Source organism: Falco naumanni, chromosome 9 (genome assembly GCF_017639655.2).
Source record: "Falco naumanni isolate bFalNau1 chromosome 9, bFalNau1.pat, whole genome shotgun sequence".
Classification (NCBI taxonomy): Eukaryota; Metazoa; Chordata; class Aves; order Falconiformes; family Falconidae; genus Falco; species Falco naumanni.
The window spans coordinates 34706536-34729044 of NC_054062.1; the positions used below are offsets into that span (position 1 = coordinate 34706536).

A 22509-nucleotide genomic window follows, 5' to 3' on the forward strand; every position below is an offset into this window, starting at 1 on the left:
TGCCCTGGGTCTCTCCAAGCACAAGGCTACTCTTCCAACTCAGAGCAGCTCCCAGAAAGTCCACCTCCTCCTCACACATGGATCTTGGAGCAGGAGAGAGGCTGAAATGCCATCGTACATCTGAGGTCATGCATTTAAAGGGGATCTACCAGAACATGATTCTGTGGTCACAATCCCAGGACCACAGCCTCCCCCTTCTTGCAAGAAGGTATGCAATTCCTCACAAAAAGGCATCCTTTGTGTGACCCGGTCACACCTGCTTGGGGATGACATCCAGCTGAGCTCTGCAGAACATGCTGCTGTACACTGGGACAGTGACCTAAGAGCGCATGAGAGGAAGGAGAGGGGATGAGAGTAGCCCTCCCCCCAAAAATCAGAGAAGATACAAACCTTCATGCCAGGGAGCCCAGGAAGCCCAGGGTCGCCAGCTCGTCCCTTCTCACCCTGTTGGCAAAACAGACATGGTCGGGGCTGACTCTGCAGGCTCTCTGTTGTGGAGGAGCAGTCAAAGGATGAGCTGCTCATAGTTTCAAACCCTCTTTCCCTTCCCCAGGGGATTTTATTTTAGGTATAGATAAGGCATCCTCCAGCAGTACCTGCTCAGGATGGTGAATGTTTTCTCCTGTCCTTTTGACTAGCTCTGCGCATCGTTGCCATTTCTCTCCAAAGGAAGGTGAGTGGGAAAGGGATCCAGGATCCCCCCCTGCACATCTTCCTTATCACTCTGGTCTGCTAAACCCTTTTCTCTGTCTCTGTTAAGAATGTTTTCTTATATTTTTTATTATATATTTATTATATATATATTTATTATATATATTACATAATGATTTCTTATATATATTATTATATATATATAAAATAAAACATTCTTCAGCACAGGCTTTCCCCATTCCATATACCAAGAGAAGTTGTTGCCCAGGGCAAATTTTATTTGGAGTGCCCTGATAGAGTTCAGCTCTTTTCACTGAAACTGTCCACTGCTTGAGTCCATCCCAGTTTTCACACCGAATTACACTGCTTCGCTTTGGCAAAGATCTCACAACCAACATTCCCACACTTCTCCCAAGTTGTGTTTTCTGCCTCTGTTCCCTAACTCCAATTCCCAGTTTCATCATGCTCTTAAAAATGCGTAGTGCAGCGTCTCAGTTAGCAGCCAAGCTCTGTGACACAGACTGGTCATGAAAAGCAGTGAAAACAGGAGTGGCAAAAATGGCAGAGACAGAAGATGATGGTATAAAATGACAGCGGGAGAGCAAGGCCTGCAGGCTGAGCTGTGAGGCACCATGGAGTATGGAGGATGCCACAGGCAGTGAGTGATGGAGGGCATCCAGCATTCACTCAATGAAGTGACTTTGCATAGTTCACCATGACATCTGGGCCATCTTTTGAATACTGGAGCTCAATTAGTGGTCTTTATGTTGATGTTAAGTTCTATTCAGCTCATTCCATCCAGCTGCTACACCCATGGTTTCTAGCTACTGTGTCCTGTTTGGCAGCCTGCATTTTGCCAGGACAGACAGTGATGTCAAAGGTTTCTGTTACCATGAAGAGATGTTTCAAATGCATCATCAGAAAAAGGTGTGTTCTTACCTGCAGTCCTCACACCTCCAAGACTTAACAACTTGTACAGATTACAAAGAACAATTCAAAACCTCTTTTCCCCAGCAGGTGCCTAGTTGTCTCCACAACAGCAGCACACCAGATCAGCAAGGCTAGCAGAGCTCCTCCCGGTGCCATACTGCTGCCTGCAGAGGCTGGTGCTGTACACCAGTCTCGTCTGAGCTCAAGGACACACACTTGACATGCAGGGGACTTGCATCAATGCTCCAGGAACAGACATGCACTGGTGGCTCCATAGAAAATAATTAACTAGCAGCAATCTTATTTTTTTCCAGGCAATTCTAGAGTGCAGTGACCCCTTTCTCTAGGGTAATTTGGCCTCCAGCCACCTGTCAGGCCCGCATCCAGCTTTCCTCCCCTGCCAGAGCATACACACTGCTTCTGTAAATTAATGCTTCTCTCCCTGGCAAGAGGGAAAACGTTTTCAGGACCTCCTACCCAAAGAAAAGGTTTGGCCTTTGGGGTTTTTGTAAAGATATAATCTCTAATCCTGACTCAGGCCTCTGTGAATCCCTGATTCTGCCTTGCTCTGCTTTTGGTATCCTGCTTTTCATTCAAGGTCTAGTTTTCAATACACATGTCCATAAGAGCTACCGAAAACATCCTGCGCTACCTGAACAACGGTGTAAAGAAGTAGTTTTCTTGAGGAGGGAGCTGAGATTACTGAATCCCTGTTTAGGGTGTTATTTCTAGAGTCAAAAGATGCAGCACTGTCCTTAATCACTCCCAGGACAAGACTATGTCCCAGACATCTCATGCTGCCCAGCCTGCCACCAGCCCCCCATGTCCTGCAAGTAGGAACATGCAAACACACTTTACCAAGGGGCAAGAGCCAGAAAAGGACACATAATCCCCTGCAAGCACAACAATGCAACACAAAGCAGGCTCCCACCAGTTCCCACTTGCAGGGAACACAGCACAGCACTGCCAGGACACCAAGCCCAAACACACAATGTCCTACCCGCTGCCCCCTCTTCCCTGGCAAACCTGGGGGACCCATCCTCCCTGGGACTCCAGGATCTCCCTTCGTGGGGAAGAAAAAGAGACAGAGAATGTGTCTGTTATATGGCTGTAGCATGCTGTAACATAACCCAGTGAGCCTCAAACAAGAGGAGCCAGCTGTCCAGAAACCAAGCCGGCTGCTTAGTGATGGAGAGTGATGGGATATTTTTGTTCTGTGCCCGCCACAGGAACTCAAACCAGGTCACGCTACACTGAGACAGGAGAGACTATGCAGGGCAGTTACTACAGTGCATGACAGAAGAACAGCCCCCTGCAGTAACATGGGAATACTTCTGGCGGACACAGAAGTACTGGGAGGCAGAAGGGGACAGGGAAGGGGAGAGGGAACATACTTGCTAAGCAAAGTGTACTGTGCTTATTTGGTGGAGTAGGGAGGAAAGGAGGAAGGCAGCTGGAGAGTATTCCCGTCAATACAGACATGAGCAGGAGGAAGGGAATCTGTTTGCAGTATGGTCCCCCTCTCACTTAGCAACATTGTATGCAACTACCATTTTGCTTACACTGGCAGGTGCCATCAGGGCCTGGATTTTGGCACTGGGAAGTACAAAGCCATTCCTCAGCTCCCTCAGCTGCTCTGGGAGGGGAAAAAAATACACAAACAAACCAGAAGTGCAGGCTCAGAGCAACGCCTTCTGAGAGTACCTTTTCTCCTGGAGTTCCGGGCTCACCCTGGTGAGGAAGAGACAGGAAAATAAAGTCAAAAAACCAGAAGGAAAGAGCACAAATTCTCCTGGAGCTATCAGAGTGGAGGAAAGAACATTAATCTATGGAGGCCATGGGCTTGTAAATAAGGACCTAAGTAAGGATGCTTTAAATGCATATTAGTATTTGTGCCTGGAGCTTGTTTTATCTTCATTAGCCAGCTCCTAGGCTGTTGTAAGAAACCAGCAAACCTCAGACAAGCGGCCTTTATAAAACTGAGTAATCACCTTATCACCTTGCAGTATTTCAAGACAAAGTTTACCAGGTACAAGAGAGCAAAATGAGACAAGATGCACCTGCTGGCCTTAAGGAATTTGCCTACTCCTAGCGCTGTGTGCACAGGAGCAGAGCAAGGCTGCGGTTGCAGCTGGGGCTGGGGGGAGGCTGTGTTGATACAGGATCGATGTGGCATCAAGGAGGAAAACCATCCCCACCAGCCCTGAACTTAACTTCTTAGTTTCTTTTTCACCAGCAGCTGCAGGGAATCAGGACAACAGGTAGTTGTCTCATTGGGCATCTTGGATCCCCGGGATAGCTTTAACCCCCCTAACACTGCACCTGGCCCTTTACCCTGCTGCCATCTCGAAACGGCTGTGGTTTCACGAGTTCACCAATCTCTCTGCCTAGAGAGATGAGTAGCAGGGGTGCTGCTGGAGACGGGTCTGGTATCGGTGCCAAAAGCGATAGCAGTTCTGATAGTGCCCGTTAGTGGGCGCTGTCCGACCACTTTCCCGTGCCTTGCGCTCTAACTCCAGCCCTCGCTCTTAAGCGCGCCCTGCTCGAGCCGTGGCAGCGCAGCCTACAACTGACCTTCATCCCTGCGGTGGCCATCCCAGGAGCGCCCTGGCGGAGAGAGGAAAGACAGGAACACCTTGTTTGAAATGAACCGGACACAAACTTTTAAAAACAAAACAAATATTAACCAGGTGGAACTAAAAAAGCAAACTCCACATCTTTTCCTTTCCAAAACTGAGAAGTAATGCTGTAACACCACACAGCACGCATCGTCCTTCCCTGTGTGGCTTGTTCACCTATGGCAGTGGCTCTGCTTTCCGGAAAGCTCCTTCAAAGGCAGGCATCATGAGAATAACCCAGTCAAGACAACCAGATTTCCACCCCCCAAGTTTTAGTCCTGCAAGTGAAGCAAAGGCCAACAAGCAGAACAGTGTCACATAACTGAGGAATGCAAAGGCAGACTGAGGACCGAACACTCAGTTCAGCATTTGATCCCAGATACACCAGCTCAAGCACCCCAAGAAAGGCCAGCTTGTACCCCAGAGCCTTGGTCTTGCTATTTCCCCTCATTCTGTTTTTATCACAGAAGGCAAATCTTGCAGTAAAATGTTTTCAGAAGAGCTCTGAAGCCAGCCACCTTAGGAGAAAAAAAGACTTCCGAGCAATTCAGGCGTTATTCTACAGCACAGAGCAAGCCACCGCCAGGAGACCGCGGAGTCCAGCCTGCCCTGCAATCTGAGACAAGTGCTTTAAAACCCCAGGAGGCAGCTGCCACCACAGGGACAGTCACATTTCCCTCGACGGCAGGCATTGATGTAAAAAGCAGGTCTGCCCTATCAGCCCTTTGCTCTGAAATCTCTGTATGCCTTGTGTTAGTATTAGTTAGGTCCTGATGAAAAGGTCCAGTTACAAAAGCAAATATGAGGGATAACAAAGTCTAAGGAGAGGGGAGGAGGTGAAGTAGTGTTAGAAGTTGGGAAATAAGGGGGGTTGGGATGTAGCACATGAGGCAGAGAGGACTGGGAGCCAAGTTCAAAGTGAAAAGAGATTGGAAAAGTTCAAACAAGGAGGAGTGGGGAGCCAGAGAGCAGCAGGATCATACCTCTCAGCTTTCTGAAACAGAAATCAGGGACAAAGCTAAAAAACACAAGGACAGAAGATGGAGATCAGGGATTCTATGCAATAAATGGGGGAAAAAAAGCATTCCAGATCATCTCAGGGGTCAGTAGGTTTTAGTGAGTACGGACTAGAGCCATGAAAGGGATTACGTGCAGCAAGTGGCTTGGGTTAGACTTTCACAGTGCATTTGGGATGCCTGTTCCTCACTCTGACCTTTAAATGACAGTGAATGCAGATGATGTTATTTTCTAGTATTTATCCTAAAACTGCAATACACACGCATGCAGGCTCGCTCACACACTGGCCCTGATTCAGTGCTGCATTAGTCTGGGTTCACACCAGTATAACCCTACTGATCGCAGTGGACTGACACACATCACTGAAGGTTGCAGTGGTCACTTGGGACCCCCAATTTAAAAAACACCAATTCCCTAGAAACATCAGCAATTGGCTGCTCTCACTAGTATAAAGCATTAAGATCCTGATGTTGCAAGACAGCATCAGACTGGGCATGCCATTTGCTTTGTAGAACACTTCTTTTCCCCATCATCTCCTTCATAAATTAGACCCTATGTCTGGCAATTTAGAAGCAGAAAGAATTCAGCTGAGGATAGTCATTGACTAATAGACACACACACAAATCCAGGTGATGCTTGTGCATCAGGGACAGTGGAGTGGTATGGGTGAGATCAGGCAGACAGACGTCACTCCATTGTTTACAAGGTACCTTAGTGCCATGTCTTCCTGGCAGCCCTGGCATGCCTCTCTCCCCCTGGAAGGAGAGCAAGAAACACAGAGAAAGAGAGCAAGAGACACAAGATGAGTCTTCCCAGGGCTCTAAGGAGTGCCCAGGGCACAGGTGATGAGAAAGCTTCTGGGTGAGGCGAGGCACAACTGATTTTCCCGTGACTCATCAAGCTGACTGCCCTAGCATTGGCCGTTTCCCACCAGTGGTACCTCTCAAGCCTTGTGTGTGCAACAGGACTGACCCCACTGGAGTGCCACAGCAGCAGCACTGGGAACAAAGACAGTCCCTGTCTCCTGCTACCGCTTCCTATGCCATGGTATTCTGCAAGGCTTAGGGAATCACTCAGTCTGCAGCGACTACAGGATGAACAAGCTTATCTGGAGAAACAGAAAATCCAAGGGTTGCCTTGTATTGTTACCCTGAATTTTATCTGGTGCTGATTGGAAAATAAAACATCTTCAAACAATCTACATATTGCAGTTATTTTGTTCTGGGTGTATAGTCCTTGCTTGGAAGGTCTATTCAGCAGGGATGTACATACATGCTTTTTTTGAAAGCACTTTTTGTAATTGTGGCATCCTGTGAACTGTATTTTGTAAAATACCATCTAATACCATAACACACATAACCTAGGTAGCATGTGCACCTCCTGCCCTATGCAGCATACATACTACGGTATTTTCAGCTATAAGAGAAATAAAACAATAATTATGAATGTTTTGTACTGGAGAAGAGGGGACTACTCTCTCCCTCCTTCCCAGCTGCACTCCCTGCTTTTTTTCTTAAATGAGACCAAGCTTTCTACTGGGAGGCACCCACACTGCTTGTGAAGACTACCCCCACACAGCAGCCCTGCATGTGAAAGTAATTCCCCAGCCCAGAGACCTTCTGGGAAGAAACTGCCTGCCTGAAGAGCTGTTTAATTATTTAGCCCTGCAAAAGCAAAGCCACCTCAGTGAAAGGGAGCAAGGTAGCCCCTTACAGTGAGCAAGCTACAGAGCAGGCGCTCTACATTTTCTGGTGATGGCCTCAGCTCACTTGCACAACCCCCACTGGCAGGATCACACAGGCACTAGAACTAATTAAAGAGCGGGAGCAACAAACACAACATTGCACCGTTAAAGAGCAGAAAGAAACACCAGAACCAAAGCCAGAGAATAAGCAGAAAAAACAACTCTCAATAACATCTTTAAACCCTTAAGTATTTGAAAGCCATTGTAATACAATAAGAACCCACAGGGCTGATCCTTTTGATATCCCCCAGTACCCTTTGGGTTGCACAGGGTGTCAGAGCCAGGCAGCAACAGCCCACCAAAACCAGCGTTAGAATGGTACAGCCAAGCCAGAAGCTGAGAAACACCACCAAAGGCAGATACGAACTGTAAAATGCCCAGTGCAGGTCCCTACTGGGCTCCAGGAAGATGGTCAGCAGGAACTCCCAGCTCTCCTGAGCTTTGTGCTGATTTAGGGAATACTTCCCCAATCTCTCTGGGAGAGCTGGGCTACACCTCTCCCCTCCAAAAGAGAGAAGACCCCCATATTCTCTTCCTCTACACCTGATGTGAGCAGCTTTATACCCACTGGGTGACAATCATGACAGAGCATGCCCCATGCTGATCAGCTCATTAGCAGTAGTGGCTACAGGTTGCCAATTAAAACAGAGACCCTTCGTTTTTTGCTCCTTGATGTCAAAGATGGATTATGAGGGGCTTATTGAGCAAGGCTGTAGGCAGTTTCTTTATTGTTCTTTCCTCAGAGCATGAGAAAAAGCCTCATCCTAATGACCTCTCAAAAAAAAAAGAAAGAAAATGTCAGTAAAGCCAAATGTGACGGCTAGGCTAGGGGGCAATGAGTTAAATCCTTTTTCAAATGACCCAGGCGATCACATTTACTGGTTGTCTAATTACCTTTATGGGACACAGATAAAGGTCTCAATATGATCAAAACACAAACGGTGGCCACAGAAGAAAACAGCTAAGCGAGAATCTATGTTGTGCTGCATCTGTCGCTGGGTGGGGAGAGGTTATTAGATGAACAAGGGGTCTGTGTGAAACTAGCAAGCCTCTTCAGACCTGAAATGTTCTTCACTGCCAGCAAAAGCAGTGATACGCTATGCAAAATTGGTCGCTACAGCAAAACTATGAATCATAGTGTTTGTCCAGGGCTCCTCAAAGAGAAGGCAGAATGTAATCCAAGTAACCAGACCCAAAGCTTTCCAGAGTCCCAAACAATCTTCCTAGGTGGGAGGACAACAGAAAGAAGCGATTTCCAAAGTCAACGAAAGCATGCACTGCTGGACGTTCAGGAGCTGCTACCGAATGATGTCTGGCTGCTGATTTAAGGATACTTCTGCACTTCCCTTTCAATTCCTCTGAGCAAAGAAGAAAGGACATAGAGAGAAAAGTGATCCTGGCAATAACAAATGGAAGTCTGTGTGTGAAAGAAGAAGCTGCTTTGGAAGTGGGGAGGTGCCCCTTTGGAGCTGCAATTTAGTATCACAAAAAGCAGGATGGGTTTCATCTCTACTCTTTATGAACTGGGATGAATAAGGGCCCAGGCAGCAAGGGTCACCCCGAGTCACTGTTCTCTAACACAGAACCAGGAGGGCTCTCACCCATGGGTGACCATGAGACATCACTGGAAGACTTGGAGACTTCTCTGTTGCCAGAGCCCAAATGAAGGGCTGAGTAATCCTTGTACGTGGGTGCAAGCAGAGCAGGTGTCTGCTAGCAGTGACACATGGGAGATCAAGCAGGGGTGGAACACAGCTTGTCTTTCCAGCTGCCATGCTCTAACTTGAGTCCTCCACTGGAGCTTAATGGGAGAGCGAGAGCACCTGGCTGTTGAGACAGCAGCAAACAAACTCCTAGCCTCCAAAACACAGTAGTTCTGGGTGCAGTTCCACTTTCATTTACACTGGTACAAACCAGAAATGATGCCTTTGAGCTAGAATTACACTGATGTGAAGATGGACACAGGGTAACATTTGGATGTCACATGCACCACAGTATCTCTGAGGAGGTATTATTTTCTTGTAGGAAGACAACTGCTGCTGTTCTATTCAACTATGAACCCAGAGCCTGCATTCCCAAATAACATTTCTTTAAACTTGATATAACACATCCATGTTAAGTTCTGAAGGGGCCTTTTCTCCCTTCAAACAGTAATCTACCCAGATGGAAAAAATATAGAAAGTGTATATGCTGCACGATAAATGAGATGCATGCCACATACTAAATACTTGAAATGTATGTGTCATTGTTAATGCCTTTCAAAATATTACAGGACCAGTCTTTCCTCATGATGCCTAAGATGTATAGCATGACACAGTATGCTCTGACTGTCATGAACGCTTCCAATGTTGTAATGTTTTAAGCACAGTCTACATTGAGTAATATACTTTAAATGTATGGGTACAGTAAATCTCAGTCAAATAGATAACATCTGGGCATAGACCATATAAGCCTGTAAAACGTGTCCAGAAACAGACAGAAAAGCTTGGTGCCAAACCTCAGCCTGAGTTGCAGAGTTTGAGTGGATTTGATGCGTCAGCTAACCAGATTTTATGAGGAAACCCCAACCTAGCCCATCAAATGGAGAGATGTAGCAAATCATTAGCAAGCTTCGTAGTCAGAGAAATGCCTTTGGTAAGAATCGAATTCCACCGAATGGATAAAGGCTGCTTTTATTGCCTGAGCTTGGAGTGTCTGTCTGTGGTTAATCAGAGCACAGATGTGTACTCCATTAAATACCCTCAGAGCTGCCTCAGACCCAGCTTCCTCTTACAACCCATCGGCCCAAGGAGCAGTATCTCCCAGATGACCTACCACGTTAGAACACCGTATTTCTCATGCCTACCTTGACGCCAGCATCCCCTTTTTCTCCCTGCCCAGCAAAGGAGAGAGAGGGAGAGGAAACAGAGAGGAACAGTGAACATAAAGTGAAATTGAGCAAACAGCATAATCATAACAGCGACGGCCAAAGAGAAAGTAGCTGAAAGAGGGAGTGTGTGGTAAATGCAGCCCTAGGCCTCCAGAGAACTGGCTCCTGATAATAACGTGGTACCAGCCTAAACACTGGCTGCAGCCCACCCCTCCCTGGGAATGCAAGGCAGTTTATGTTGCTGGAGTGGATGCTGGAGGTCGCCTGTACTAATGCTTTCCTACACATTTAGGGTGTAGACAAACCATCAAACCGTTTTACAGACCAGAGTATCCTCGTTCTCCCAGCCTTAATGCAAAAGCCTCTAAAAGGTGGGTCAGTTTCATTCTTTAACAGGGGCCTGTGCTGGGCTGAACTTGGCCCTGCTTCAGCACAGCAGGGAATTGCTCTGGCCAAAGCATTGCCCAGGCCCTTTACGCAGGAGTGAGTTTTTCTGTTTACATGGCTTATAGCAGGCTCTAGAGAGCTGCCTCCAGCCCCGACCTTCTGTATTCCTATAGCATGTCTCTAAGCTTGCATAAACTTCACTTATCTGCCCTTGGGAGGTGGCCCCGCTGACTGAGTTTAAAGTGTTACCTTGGGGCCAGTAGCTCCAGGGAGGCCATGCGCACCGGGCAGGCCTGACTCGCCCACCTCACCCTGAGGAAGAGAAGAAAGAAAACAAGAGAAAGAAGCAAATACAGTGAGCAGCAAGAAAAGAAGCCTGTGGGTTGCCTGAAAGGTCAGCAAAGATGTGAGAGACTCCACAGAAGTGCCCACCACACACAAACCTACCATCTGGGTCTCTCTGGGAGAAGAGCACCATTCTGCATCAAGAAAGTTATTCAGGGTGTAAAACGTATGGATTGAAGGGAGTGGTCCCACAATCCTGTATCATATCAGAGCTAATATCTTTGCTCAGCTCTCTGCCCTCTTTTCCCTTTCCCCTGAGCAGCTCACCAGGGAGGATTTTTTCCCCCTACTTTCATCTGTTCCTTCCACCTTTCCCAGAGAGAGGTCACTACCTAGGGCTCATTCCCCCAAGACCAGTGCAGGCTTTTTGCTCGCTAAGTAAATTAGCCAGACAAGTCATTTCATGTAAGAGGAGCTCATAGGAGAGGCCCTCACTGCGAGGTCATTGCAGGGACCCCCTCACCGCTCCTGTGTGCTGAGAGCTGCCCACCCAGTGCACAGAGAACAGGATGGGCTCTTAATGGAAAAACCGACAATTCACTGGAAGAAGAGGCAATAAATTGTGTCTGTCTGTAGGAGCAGGCTGTGGTCCATGGGGGCTATAATTTCCACTTCCTGACCTAACAAAAACTTCTCAGTTTATACAGAACTAATTAAAAAGCTCTCAGGTCTTGCCATTTTGCTCACAGAGCACCTATAAAGCAACATGGTGATAACACGGAACACAGGACTCCTGCCTGCTGGGAACACTCGCCTTCCCCTTGTGCAGCTGAAATCTCCTTTAGCAGTATCTTTTCATTCCCTCTCTCCCCTTTGATCTTCCTTTGTGTCTTTCCCCCGTCTCGCTTTCTGTCTCTTCATTACACTCTCTGGTCTTGACAACCCTGCTGTTAATTAGCTGCTGCTGAAGACATTTGGGCATTGCCAGTTTCTGCCTTTCAACCTGGAGCAGGATCAACTCTTTCCTGCTTTATTCCAGAGCGCAATACACAGCCAGGGATTTGGCCCTTTCCAACCTCCTGTTCAGGTCTGGCTGCACGAGAGGTATATTTCCACTTGGAAGTGGGTGTAGAGAGGCACACAGATGGGGAGACATCTGTACCATAGCTACTGGAGAATTAAAGATATCTCTGGGTCCAGCCTCTCCTTACGTGGGTGATGACAGGCGATCTCTGTGTCTGATGCAGCCCCATGTCCAGCAAGAGCAGAGCTCAGCGGAGGGCTCCAGAGGAGTCCACAGATTTATAGCCATGACCCTGCAAGGTTTAATGCAGCTTAATTCATTTAACAATATCGGAGCTCCTACCTTTCTGCCAGGGTATCCCTGAATCCCAGGGTCTCCCTGCAAAAAGCAAAAAGACAAAAGGAAGTGAGGCTTGGCCTGAGAACGACAAATCCCTGTGCTTTTCCCTGGGTCGATGCTGGGATGGAAGGGCTTTCCATGGGGAAAATTCACCTTCTGCTCAGAGTGACTCCACTGAGTTCTGAACCCTTCAGAACCACGGGTCACTGTTACCTGCACTGGACTGAGCCCTAGCAGGAAAGATGCAATAAGCAGTGGCAGCTGGATAACTCATGCCAGCTCTGCACCTCAGCTCTGCAGTTTCCTATCTCCTCGCCCTGGCTACATATCTCAAATAAGAACAAATGGGGTGGGTGGCTGCAGCTGAAAAACAACACCACCACCCCCACCCCCCCCCCTCACTTTGGCAAGTGAATAAATGGGAAATTGTGGTGGCGTTAACAATAGCGTTGCAAAATCAGTTCCTGAAGCGCTGGTAAATGCTTTGAGAATGGAAGAAGCCAATAAAGCTGTGTGTGGCAAAGAATTTTGCAAGAGGGGCTGATGAGGCGTGCCTTGCTCAGTCAAGATGCAACTCAGACATGTCGCCTGGACAAAACCCATGAGTCAGCACATGGGCCAGGCCCCAAAGGCAATACTGAGCTGGGTTAGAAATCTTCCTCATCTATTTGATGTAAACTCCTTTCCCCTTCCCCTCCCCATCAAAATGTACAAATCTCTCCTTGCCAGGAGCATGCACCTCTGTTTACCACTGTGCTACCTCTAAGTGAGGCGAGATGTCTCACCTTCGGTCCAGGAGGCCCAGGTAAGCCCTGCAGATAAAATCAAAACAGACAATGAAGTTGGCAGATGTAGACAACATTACATGGACTCCAGGGTGATGGGAGATGCTGACTGCTTTGGTTTGAAATGCCCCTTTACAGTGATGATTCGCACTGGTGAGCTCAAACATCCCCAATCTATTCTTCATGCAAATGAATACTATTTTAACACATACACCCAAATAAATTCATGTCTGCAGTGCTCCATCCCCCCAGGTCTGGTCTCACTGAATCTGAAGACGAAAAAGCTGCTTTGCCTTATGCATTGTGCTCCAGAATTGTTTCTGTTTCTCTGGCTTTGCTTGGGAAACTTGTTCCCAGCCCACTGCGCAGCTCTGGAGTAAATCAAGCATTTGCAGCTTCCTCTGACAAGCTAAATAGAGAGAATGTATTAACAAACAAACCACTTGTGTTTTTAAATGAGAAATAACCAAACAATTTACCTGATACAAACCATGAAGCATACCAGATATGTGTGTATGTAAATATAAATAAACAAAATATCCATGTGGGAGCTGCCTTCCTGATGTGAGCAGAGGGAAGGAGAAATCTACTCTAGATACACTCTGATACCTATACCACCCTTGATGTTGCCTGCTTATAGCAATTCAAATGTTTAATCATCATGTCCTTGGCTCCTCAGAGCTCAAAGGGAGATGAGGATGATGCTTACGGGACACCCAACCCCTATATTGTGTGTGGAAAGGTGCTTTTCCCTCCGGGAACAAGACCTGCTTGTCCTGCTAGCAGGCCTTGAAAAAACTTTCAGATGGAAACTCCATTCACACTGCAGTGGCTGCAGGGCCAACATGCCATGTTTCTCCCTACAGCTCCCAGGAACTGAGCTGGTTTCTGGTACCCACCTTTCCATCTCTGCCAGGCTTCCCAGGTTCTCCCGTTCTGCCCTGTTGTGAGAGAAAGATATGTTAGCAGGATTTTCTGCCCTGTCCCCTGCCATTTAGCAATGGTATTATTTAAAATGCTGCTTCTGTTTTCACCCTTCTCGGCTGCTTGCTACCAGCCTGAGAACAGGACAGGGGGAGGACTTCAAAGGCGTCGTAGGGATTCTTATTGCTCAGGTTTCTGCTGTGAGCAGGACGATTACACCCTTTGTGTTACTTCCTCCCTGTGGCTGCCTGCAGAGGCTGAGGAGGAGGAAGCATGTCTGGTGTCACCCACTCACATGTGCGTGTCCAGACACAGTGCCAGATGCACACCTCTGCCTGTCCTCCTTCTCCCCCTCACACCTGGGAACTTCTTTCTCCTCACACATCTGCATCCCCTCTAGATCTCATGTCCATGGCTGTATTGGCTTCAGAAGAGGCAACAAAAACCAAAGGAAATTGTGCCCTAGTAGGGAAAGATGAAGCAGAAGGCTTTTTTGTAACTGGACTTACAGGTGGCCCGATTGGCCCAGGCTGTCCTGGGGTTCCTTCAGGTCCAGCCGGTCCAGTGGGCCCTGGTGGGCCAGGGGGCCCTGGGGGCCCTTGGATTCCTGCTTGTCCTTGTTCACCCTGCAGATTGTTAAAAGAAGGGGTTATCAGCAGGCAGAGCAAACCCTTCACGCCACCACCCCAAGGGCCCAAGGCAGGCCAGCCTGGCTGAAGCAGAAGAGGTAGAAGCAAATCCCAGGTTAGTACTAGGAGAGGTTTCCAAGAGTGAGGAAGAGCCCCGCTGAGGATGGCTGGGCTACCTGGGCAGCAGGAGCCAGCACCCCACAGTTTGCAAAGACATCTGAGGCCACCTCATCCGAGCTGCCTGTAAAAGGGATCTACAGATGACTGAGCAGCCCAAAGAGATCTTTTTCTTCATTGAGTCATTCAAGTACAATTTCTATATCAAGGACCAACATATCTTGAGCTTCTCAGGAGGCTTTCCAAAGCACTTGACAGTCATCTGTGAAGCAAAGCCTCCCGTGACCACAGTGGCGCTTCCAGGCAGAGCCACAGTGTCTTACCTCAGCCTATTTTTTTCCCTATGCTATATTTGTTGGACAACACTCCCTCTGTTTTGCCAAAGACCAAAAGTAGAAATGCCACAAAACCAAAAGAAAATAACACGATCATCATGGCATTTCTGGAGCCCACCCAAAACAGGCCTATGTACACTAGGCAGAGCCTGTTTTTGTAAGATTTAACAAGCTCGTGCGTGCAGAGCCACCTGCCACTTTAAGCTTTCTGAAACTAAGCTGTTTCAGCCGGTTCCTTCCCAGGCCCCGCAGTAGCCATTTGGTCGGTGGCTGTGGCTCATGCCTCAGCAATGTCATTTGGCCCAAAGGACCTGGTCTTGGGATCAAGCAGCGCTGAGGAGACAGTGGGTTGGAAGCGCCATGTTCGAATACCAGACTGCTGATCTATAATTGATGCATCCAGCGAACTCCTAAGGCACCGCGGCACCCATGCTAAGCTGTTAGTTTCATGGGCTCCCCTCCCATTCCCCCTCCCTAGATAAAATACCATGACATCCTACTACTAGTGACCCAATTTAAATTTGAAAAACTCTCCTTGTTGGATTCACGGGAAGCTAGAAGTCAAACACGGGTTTTTTTCTTAGTTATAAATCAATGGGTGTGCAGTTGGGTCTCTGCTGCATTTATCCTCTCTACAGCTTTACACACTGGTGCTGGGTAAAACTAAGTCTTCTGTCACGTACTTGTGTGTGCAGGAGATTTCATATCTTTCCTCTGCATGTGTTCCTACCAAGTGTGCTGTTTATCCTGGCTGCCTTTAGTAAAACACGAAGATACAGGGATGTTCGCTTTATTTAGAATGATAAATGAAAGTAATAAGCTGAAAATTTCATCCCTTCTGCCATGAGCTCTATTTAGAAGAAATTTTCCAATATGCGGGCCAGGCTCATGGGAAGCTTAGTCATGTGAGGAGCAACAGCCCTTCTCCTCAAGAGAGCCACCGCCTCAGTGCCTGACCCGCAGCCCATGCTAGGAAGCCTGATGGGCCAGCCAGGAAAGGCACCCTCCTTTTCCTCATTTTGTAAGGTGAACCCAGTTCACCTTATGGTCCATGCAAAGGAATGCAAGATCCTTCCTGAGCTTCCCTGTCCTCCATAATCAGCACTATTCAACCATCCTGTAAATGGTCTCATAGCTTTTAAATCTCAAAGGGAATTTGGATCCAAGGAAGACAAGAGGCTTGGAGGACTCCGGAGCATACTTCTGGATTCCTGCTTGCCCTGACCTCTCAGCCCAGCTTCAGCGACTACCCTCCCATTGCACCTCACAGCACCCCCACCATGGGTGCACCATGGGAAGGTAAAGGGGGCTTTGCCTGTCTGCCTTTGGCTCTCCCTCCTCCGTTCCCACCTCAGCTGCTCTCTGTCAGCCCAGTCCATGTTCCACTTAGGGCACTAAAATGCAGCATAATGCTGGGAACAGGTGATGGTACCCTGGCAGGGGAAGGGGAGGTGGGGAGAGTGGGAGCCCTGCCACAGCAAGGGAAGCGGCTGGAAGGAGCTCGCCCAAACTCCCATTTGCATTGCCTTAGCTTTGCTGCCTTAGACACGGTGTGCTTTGTCTAAGTGAGTACCTGTCCATGCAGATCCCTAACCATGCAAAATATTATTACAACACCATTATAGTCTTTTTAATGCATTCAGCACAAAAAGACCCCCCCAGAACTAACTGGACGGTAAGTGGATGCAGTAAGTTGGAGATCAGATGTCATTCTATATTTTTAGCCATTGACTGGAGCTATTTTTTGGTTCTTTTGAACACCAGTTAGCCACCCTGATTGTGCCCCAGCAATGCAATGCCCGTTCAGCCTCCTAACAGAGGTCTCCACTCAGCCCATGTCTCTCCTAAGCCCAAGCCCTTCTGCAAAGTGCTCCTGCTGATGTGCTTAGAGGCACCACCAGGATTTTCCTCTCTCAGGCGCTGGTGCTAACATTTATGCAGTCTCACTTTTTTTTTTTTTTTGAGATTCAAATGCTGGGCTCCTGGAATTGCCTGGTGCTGGCAGATCTGTAGGAGTGGATTACACTTTGCTGCACTTAGAGAATGAATACAGCGACAGCAAAACAGATCATGGCAAAATTGTCTGGCGAAGTTAGCCTCTGGGGACAGAGGGAATTTGCAGCCCTGGCTGACGACAGGCCGGAGGGCAGCTATTCAAGTTTCCCACTTCATCCTGGATGCAAACATCAGCCTTCAGAGCCTTCCCAAGAGGTAGTCCTTGGCCTGGCTCTCCAGACTGTTACTTTGAAGGGCAAGCAGTGCAAGTTGTGGGCTTTGTGTGGTGTGAATACTGAAATCGATAGAAACTGAACTGAAACCATGGGCTCAAGCGATAAGGTCGGGATTTTGTCAGCACTGGGCAAGGACCAGGCACCTCGTGGCAAAGGCTTGTATTGCAGACTGCAATTCCCTGCGAGCATCTGACTGTCTAGACAGGCAGCAGGGTGACAAAACCCAGCCACTTAATAGAGGGTGCCCAGCACACTTCAGCAGGGTAATTACAGCGGTTTGTCCACACGGGAAAGTTAATCCCAATTGATGGAACAAGGGAGCTTAAAGTGGGCTCATTAAAAGCCACATGAACTCTGACTATGGACACTCTTACTCACTATTCATATGTCCATAATTCATTTTATGAATTAATTCCCAAAATAAACTAAACTAAACATGAGTTATGGCCCTGGAAACCAAAATAAATGTGTTTACACAAAGATTTAATGCAATTTAATGAAACCATTATAAGAGCTTATTTAAACACATTTTCCCAAGTGTCTCTGACTAGACTAGCCCTTAGAAGCAGCGTTTGCCTATTCATTCATCTCAGTTAAATTTCACAGACATTAGCTGCATTTCAGCAAGAGGTTTCTAACCTCGCCAGGAGATTGAATATGCAGGAACTGACTACTTAAGGTAGGAGACTGCTTGTCAACAGTTCTCAGAACAGTTTCATGGCCTATTTATTTTTGAAAAACTGGCTTCACTGCACTTCTTTTTAGCCACATTATCACACCAAAGAAAGATTTCCTCCATTTCCAAGAAAGTCCCTCAGCTCTGCCCAAGCCTCTTGGAAAACCCTCTGTAGGGGAAGAAAGACAGATAGCAAGCTGATTAATCGCAAGCATCGGGCTAAGCTTAGAAACAGGCAATGAGGAGAAGTCTACCTGGAAAGTGCGTCTCTTTATGACCGGAGGTGGAGCCAGCCGCACTGAATTGAGGAGAGGCAACAGCTGAAGAAGATCAAACCAGAAGGTCGCAGGGCAAAGGAGGCCATTAGGGCACCGAGAGTCAGAGAGCAGCCAGGGGAGAGAACAGAGAAGAGGGGAACAGAGAGATTGATGTGAAAACAAACCCCCATGAGAGCCGCGCACAGGTACCTGCTGGCAGACCTCTGAGCTCCTCTGCGCTGTGCGCTGCTCACAGGGGAATGAGCCACGTGCCAGCCCTAGCAGGTGCAGGGTGACCACTTACCAGTCCCATGCTCCCACCACACAGAGCTTTTACTACTTTCTCTGCTCCAAAACACAATTTATGCAGGGGATTTTTGACAGCTCCACTGATGTCCTTAGGCAGTATATACCACAAGACATTCTCCCACTGGCTCTGCTAAGCTGTACAGTGACAGGACTGTTTCTCTTAATTTCTCATCACCAGATTTGAGGCAACTATGCAAATGACAATTTTCTCCAAGTTTTCCATGTGCAGTTTCCTAGTACTATCCATCTTCCTTTACAAGAAACACAGTGTATCTCCAGGCCTCACCTCAGGGTGTGGAAGGGAGTGGAGAGAAGCTATTTGGGGCCAGCAGCAGGCATCAGAGCCAGTGAACAGGTCCTGGAGTGGTTCATTTAGCTGGGCAGACACAACCGTCATGGCCAAGGGAGAAAACTAGGCCTTGGTGCCTGAGCCCTGAGCAGGGTATTGCCTTGGGAACCTGTGCTTTGCTTTTCCTTGTTTAACAGTAACATCAGCCTCTGACTGCTTATAGCCAGGAATGCTGCCTTAGGGCACAAAGCTGACCCGGACATGCAGAAATCAAATGCACTAAAGCTCAGGAGCATTTGTTCACCCTTCTGCTGTATCCAGTTTCCACTTGCATGCAAGCTGCTGTCATGCTGGCACCCACCGTGCCGGCTCCAGGCTCAGGAATGCTCCTCTGGCCTCATCCACTTTCCTGTTCCTATCAGTTTTCCATTGAAGCTGCTCTTGATTTACACAGGGAGAAGAGAAAGAGCCTTTCTGTGCTCAGACACAAATATGTGCCTGTGTGCAGGGTTTCCACATGTGAGCTGCGTGCTCAGATCTGAGAGGTGTGCCCATAGGACTCCCACGACAGTAACAGTATGCATCCAAGCAGTGCGCTGTAATACCTTAAACATTGTTCTTCGTGTTTGCAGTGAAAGCAAGGATCCAGTCCTGTTGCAAAGTGAAGTGCAACCCAATATTGCAGCATTACCGCCCCGTGATCAGGTGGTCATGTTCAAATGCACTGATCCAGAGAGCCACAAGCTATCACAAGCAAAAGCAGTGCCGCTGGAAAACCAGCTAGGTTGATTTTATCTGAAGGAAATCCTTCTCTTTCTAAAAGACAGTGTAGGAGGACCCATAGCTCAGGAGAGCGTTTGGGACTGTGCTGATCTTCTCAAAGGAGACATTGCTGCAAATCCCCACCCTCCCCATGCTAGGTGTGCCTAGCACATCTGTATGAGTGACCCAGGCCCAGCTGAGCTGGCTTTGTCTGGCTCCTCAAGGGCTGAAGTGTATTGAAATATTATGCACCTCACAGGGAAGCAGAGTGAGGATTGCTGGAAAAGATAAGGAAGAAAATGGAGAGAAGTAGTCCTGAAAACAGAGATAAGACAAGACCCAGCAATGGATTCAGGTGCAAGTAGGAGAGTTTAGAGAAGAAGCCTCTTCCACCCAGCTCCTGCCCTGCCCCCTCCGTGTCCCAATGGCAAGTTTTTTTTCAGAAGACAGCATGCAATATTGGATCTGCATCCTCACGCCTTTGCATCAGAACTGGGTCCCGTCAGATCGTTACCCACAAACCTTCAGCGTAAGGATCTGGTTAGAACGCAGGGCTGCAAGGGTGGTACTTAGGTATTCCTATGGGACAGTGAAGACACATGACACAAACAGGGTCAGTTAGACACGCAGCATTTCTGAGAGCAGGTGGAGTACAGCTAGTCCCCCCTTTCCCTCAGCTGAGCATCCTTCCTCAGGATGGCACTTTGGCACAGCTCAAACAGCCAGCTCACACAGAATGGGTAGCCTCACACCTAGGCTTGTCCCTCAGAGCAGTGCAAACTCATACAGAAAAAATAGGAAACTACAAAGGCCAAGGCATACATCCTAACTTTACATTTCCTTCCTAAGAAAACAACGATGAAACAAAACTGAAACAACGTTCCTGGTTTTCCAGGATGCTGGGTTTCATTTCCTCACCCATAATATCTGACAAAGGAATTTGTCAACTTGTCAAAGCAAGAGCAAATTGCAATCCAGTCAAATGTGTAGCATTTTTACAAGAAGGATCATCTTAATTCTCATTTTGGGAGGAAGAGAGAACACTGCACCTCTGTTGGCTGATTTGTACCTCTGGCTCCCTGAACCTGCGGTCTGTGACCAGATCGTTCAGGACAGCCCCCTGTGAGCTGATCTGAGGACAGTTACCCTTCCTGTGAGCATGTCTCTGCCTTGGAATGGCTCATCGGCTTTTTAAAATGCTGAGCTTACTGCTTCATGAGACCAGAAGGACCTCCATGAGAGCCAAGGAAGCATCGCTAGGCTTTGCTGGGATGTGAGGCTTTGCACTCGCCCTTTCACTGCTGTCACAGCCCTGCGAGCATGTCACCCCTGGGTGCCTACAACCCTGATGCACCAAACCAGCGTGCCTTTGCCCCTAGGTCTGAGCCCAGGGTAATCCCAGTGATGCACAATCTGCATCTCCATTTCCCAGTGTTGCAGCAGGTTCTACTGCTGCTTTTCACCTTGAAGGACTGAGGACAGTCGGAGTGAAGGGCTGTAACAGGAACCCAGGACACCACTCTGGTGAGTGTTGTTGTTAGCTTCTTTTTAACATAACAACCTAGTGAGCCAACTTGTCTAAATAAACACAGCTGACTGGCTATTATTGTACAGGGGCTGGCACATACCAACAGCCCCCTTCTCCCTTGCTGCCAGCCAAGCTCCCTCCCTTGCCTCTGCTGCTCAGAGCATCCAGGGTCCTGTTCCCTCTGGGCCAGGGACCAGAGCCCAGCTAATTGTCCAGAAGCGCATCAAAAATAAATAGAAAGCCCTTAAGCCTGTCTCCCTGTACACCCAGATTACAAATTCCAGCCACTTCATATGATGTCGTTCCAATGCATTTCCAGTGGATTTTCAGTACTCCGGTTGCTTTTAGAGCTGAGTAAATCTTACCGTTGTAATCCCCTCACACCCCATGATGTACCCTCTCCTCTCTTGGCTGCGGTACATGCCAGCCAGGCCAGATGAAGAGGCAAGTGAGGCAGCAACCTGGCTTTCATTAAACAGTTGCTGGCATCAACCCTCCCTCTCTGGCCTCTTCTTTGCAGGCAGAAAGCCCACCAGGCTGGGGGACTGGCATGGGGACCAGCTCACCAGGGACCAGCCAGAGCACTGTGACCAGGGAGGTCAGGGTTACTTTTAGGCAGGGAGCACAACCCTTCCCCTTTGGTCTTAACATTGCATAGACACATGTGAGGCAGAAAAAACGGAGGAATGACAACAGATTTCCCCTGAGGTCTGCAAACCCTGCACTGCTCCTGGCCATGCAACTGCAGTGGAGGCTGTGGAAGCCGTGCAGAACCAGTGCAGCAGCACAAGGTGTGAGCGGGTGACCTCTGCTCCTCCAGAAACCCCAGGTTTTTTGAGGGTTTGGGGAGAGAACACAGACCTTCCCTGCACTGGCACAGAGCACAGCAGGGTCTCCAGGAAGCAGCGATGACAGCATTATCTGGGGGTCAGCCCTGGTGAGCAGGAACAGACTGGAGAACCCACATCCCTCCTGGAAAACCTTATCTGCTGCTTCTATGTGAAACACATCAGTCAGCTGAGCACTGCCCTCAGGACCCAGATGACGCATCTTGTTAATGAAACAATCTATATTTCCAACAAAAAGCCATTCAAACAAAGGAGGATTAACATGCAGGAAGGCACGAGACAGATGATAATAATGTTAATGACTTACCCTGTGAGGGTACTCTGCACACTGACCCTGTGAAAGAAGGGGATTAAAAGGAAAGAGTTTAAACCACAGAGAGGACCAAAATAGACACACAGAGTCAGATCCCGAAGGTGTAAATCATTGTGACTATATTGAATTCAGTGCAGCTATGCCAATTTGCACCCCAAAAGCACCCTGCCTTTTGTCCCCAAAGCCCTCTGTTCTTGCTGCATTTCTCAGCCACTCAGACCAAGCAGCACCAAGTCCACCGAGTTCCTTCCCTGCTCACTTTTTACACTGAATTTTCAGCACATGTCCCATTAAAATTACCTTTTCTCCTTTTTGTCCTGGGGGTCCCTATAACAGAAAAGTGATAAAAAAGCCCTCAGTAAATGAAGGAGTTCAGTGTATGCAAGGGGAAAGGGATTAGGAGAAGGTGAGATTGCAAGAGATGGAATACTTACGGGTTGTCCCCTGGGACCTGCAGCACCCTTTAGAGAAACACAGTGATGAATGAGAAATAAATTCCCATTTTACAGTGACAAGAAGACAAAACCTCTAATTGTATGGAGTAGGTGGAAACTCGGCTTTTAAAAACAATTCTAGAGAAAACTCCCAAGAGAGATCTGGGTTCATTTTGTTACTCTAGAGGAATGAAAACGCACACATGTT

The 22509-nt window shown here is 48.0% G+C and overlaps 1 protein-coding gene across 12 annotated transcripts in view; it reads right to left on the reverse strand.

The window, feature by feature from the left end:
- Positions 1-22509, reverse strand: part of COL13A1 (collagen type XIII alpha 1 chain) — a 92636-nt gene that overhangs the window by 27293 nt on the left and 42834 nt on the right. For 6 of the 12 annotated variants that reach the window (XM_040606803.1, XM_040606795.1, XM_040606800.1 and 3 more), the window contains 14 exons: positions 22302-22328; positions 22168-22194; positions 21862-21888; positions 19701-19757; positions 14083-14199; positions 13549-13590; positions 12650-12676; positions 11868-11903; positions 10466-10528; positions 9806-9832; positions 4156-4188; positions 3286-3312; positions 2582-2644; positions 391-444 (listed from right to left, as the gene is read on the reverse strand). In XM_040606803.1, the coding sequence (XP_040462737.1) occupies positions 391-444; positions 2582-2644; positions 3286-3312; positions 4156-4188; positions 9806-9832; positions 10466-10528; positions 11868-11903; positions 12650-12676; positions 13549-13590; positions 14083-14199; positions 19701-19757; positions 21862-21888; positions 22168-22194; positions 22302-22328 (627 nt within the window). Of the gene's footprint in view, positions 1-390; positions 445-2581; positions 2645-3285; positions 3313-4155; positions 4189-5926; positions 5972-9805; positions 9833-10465; positions 10529-11867; positions 11904-12649; positions 12677-13548; positions 13591-14082; positions 14200-17815; positions 17882-19700; positions 19758-21861; positions 21889-22167; positions 22195-22301; positions 22329-22509 lie in introns of all 12 variants that reach the window. The other 6 variants (XM_040606806.1, XM_040606798.1, XM_040606799.1 and 3 more) reach the window with 6 other exon arrangements.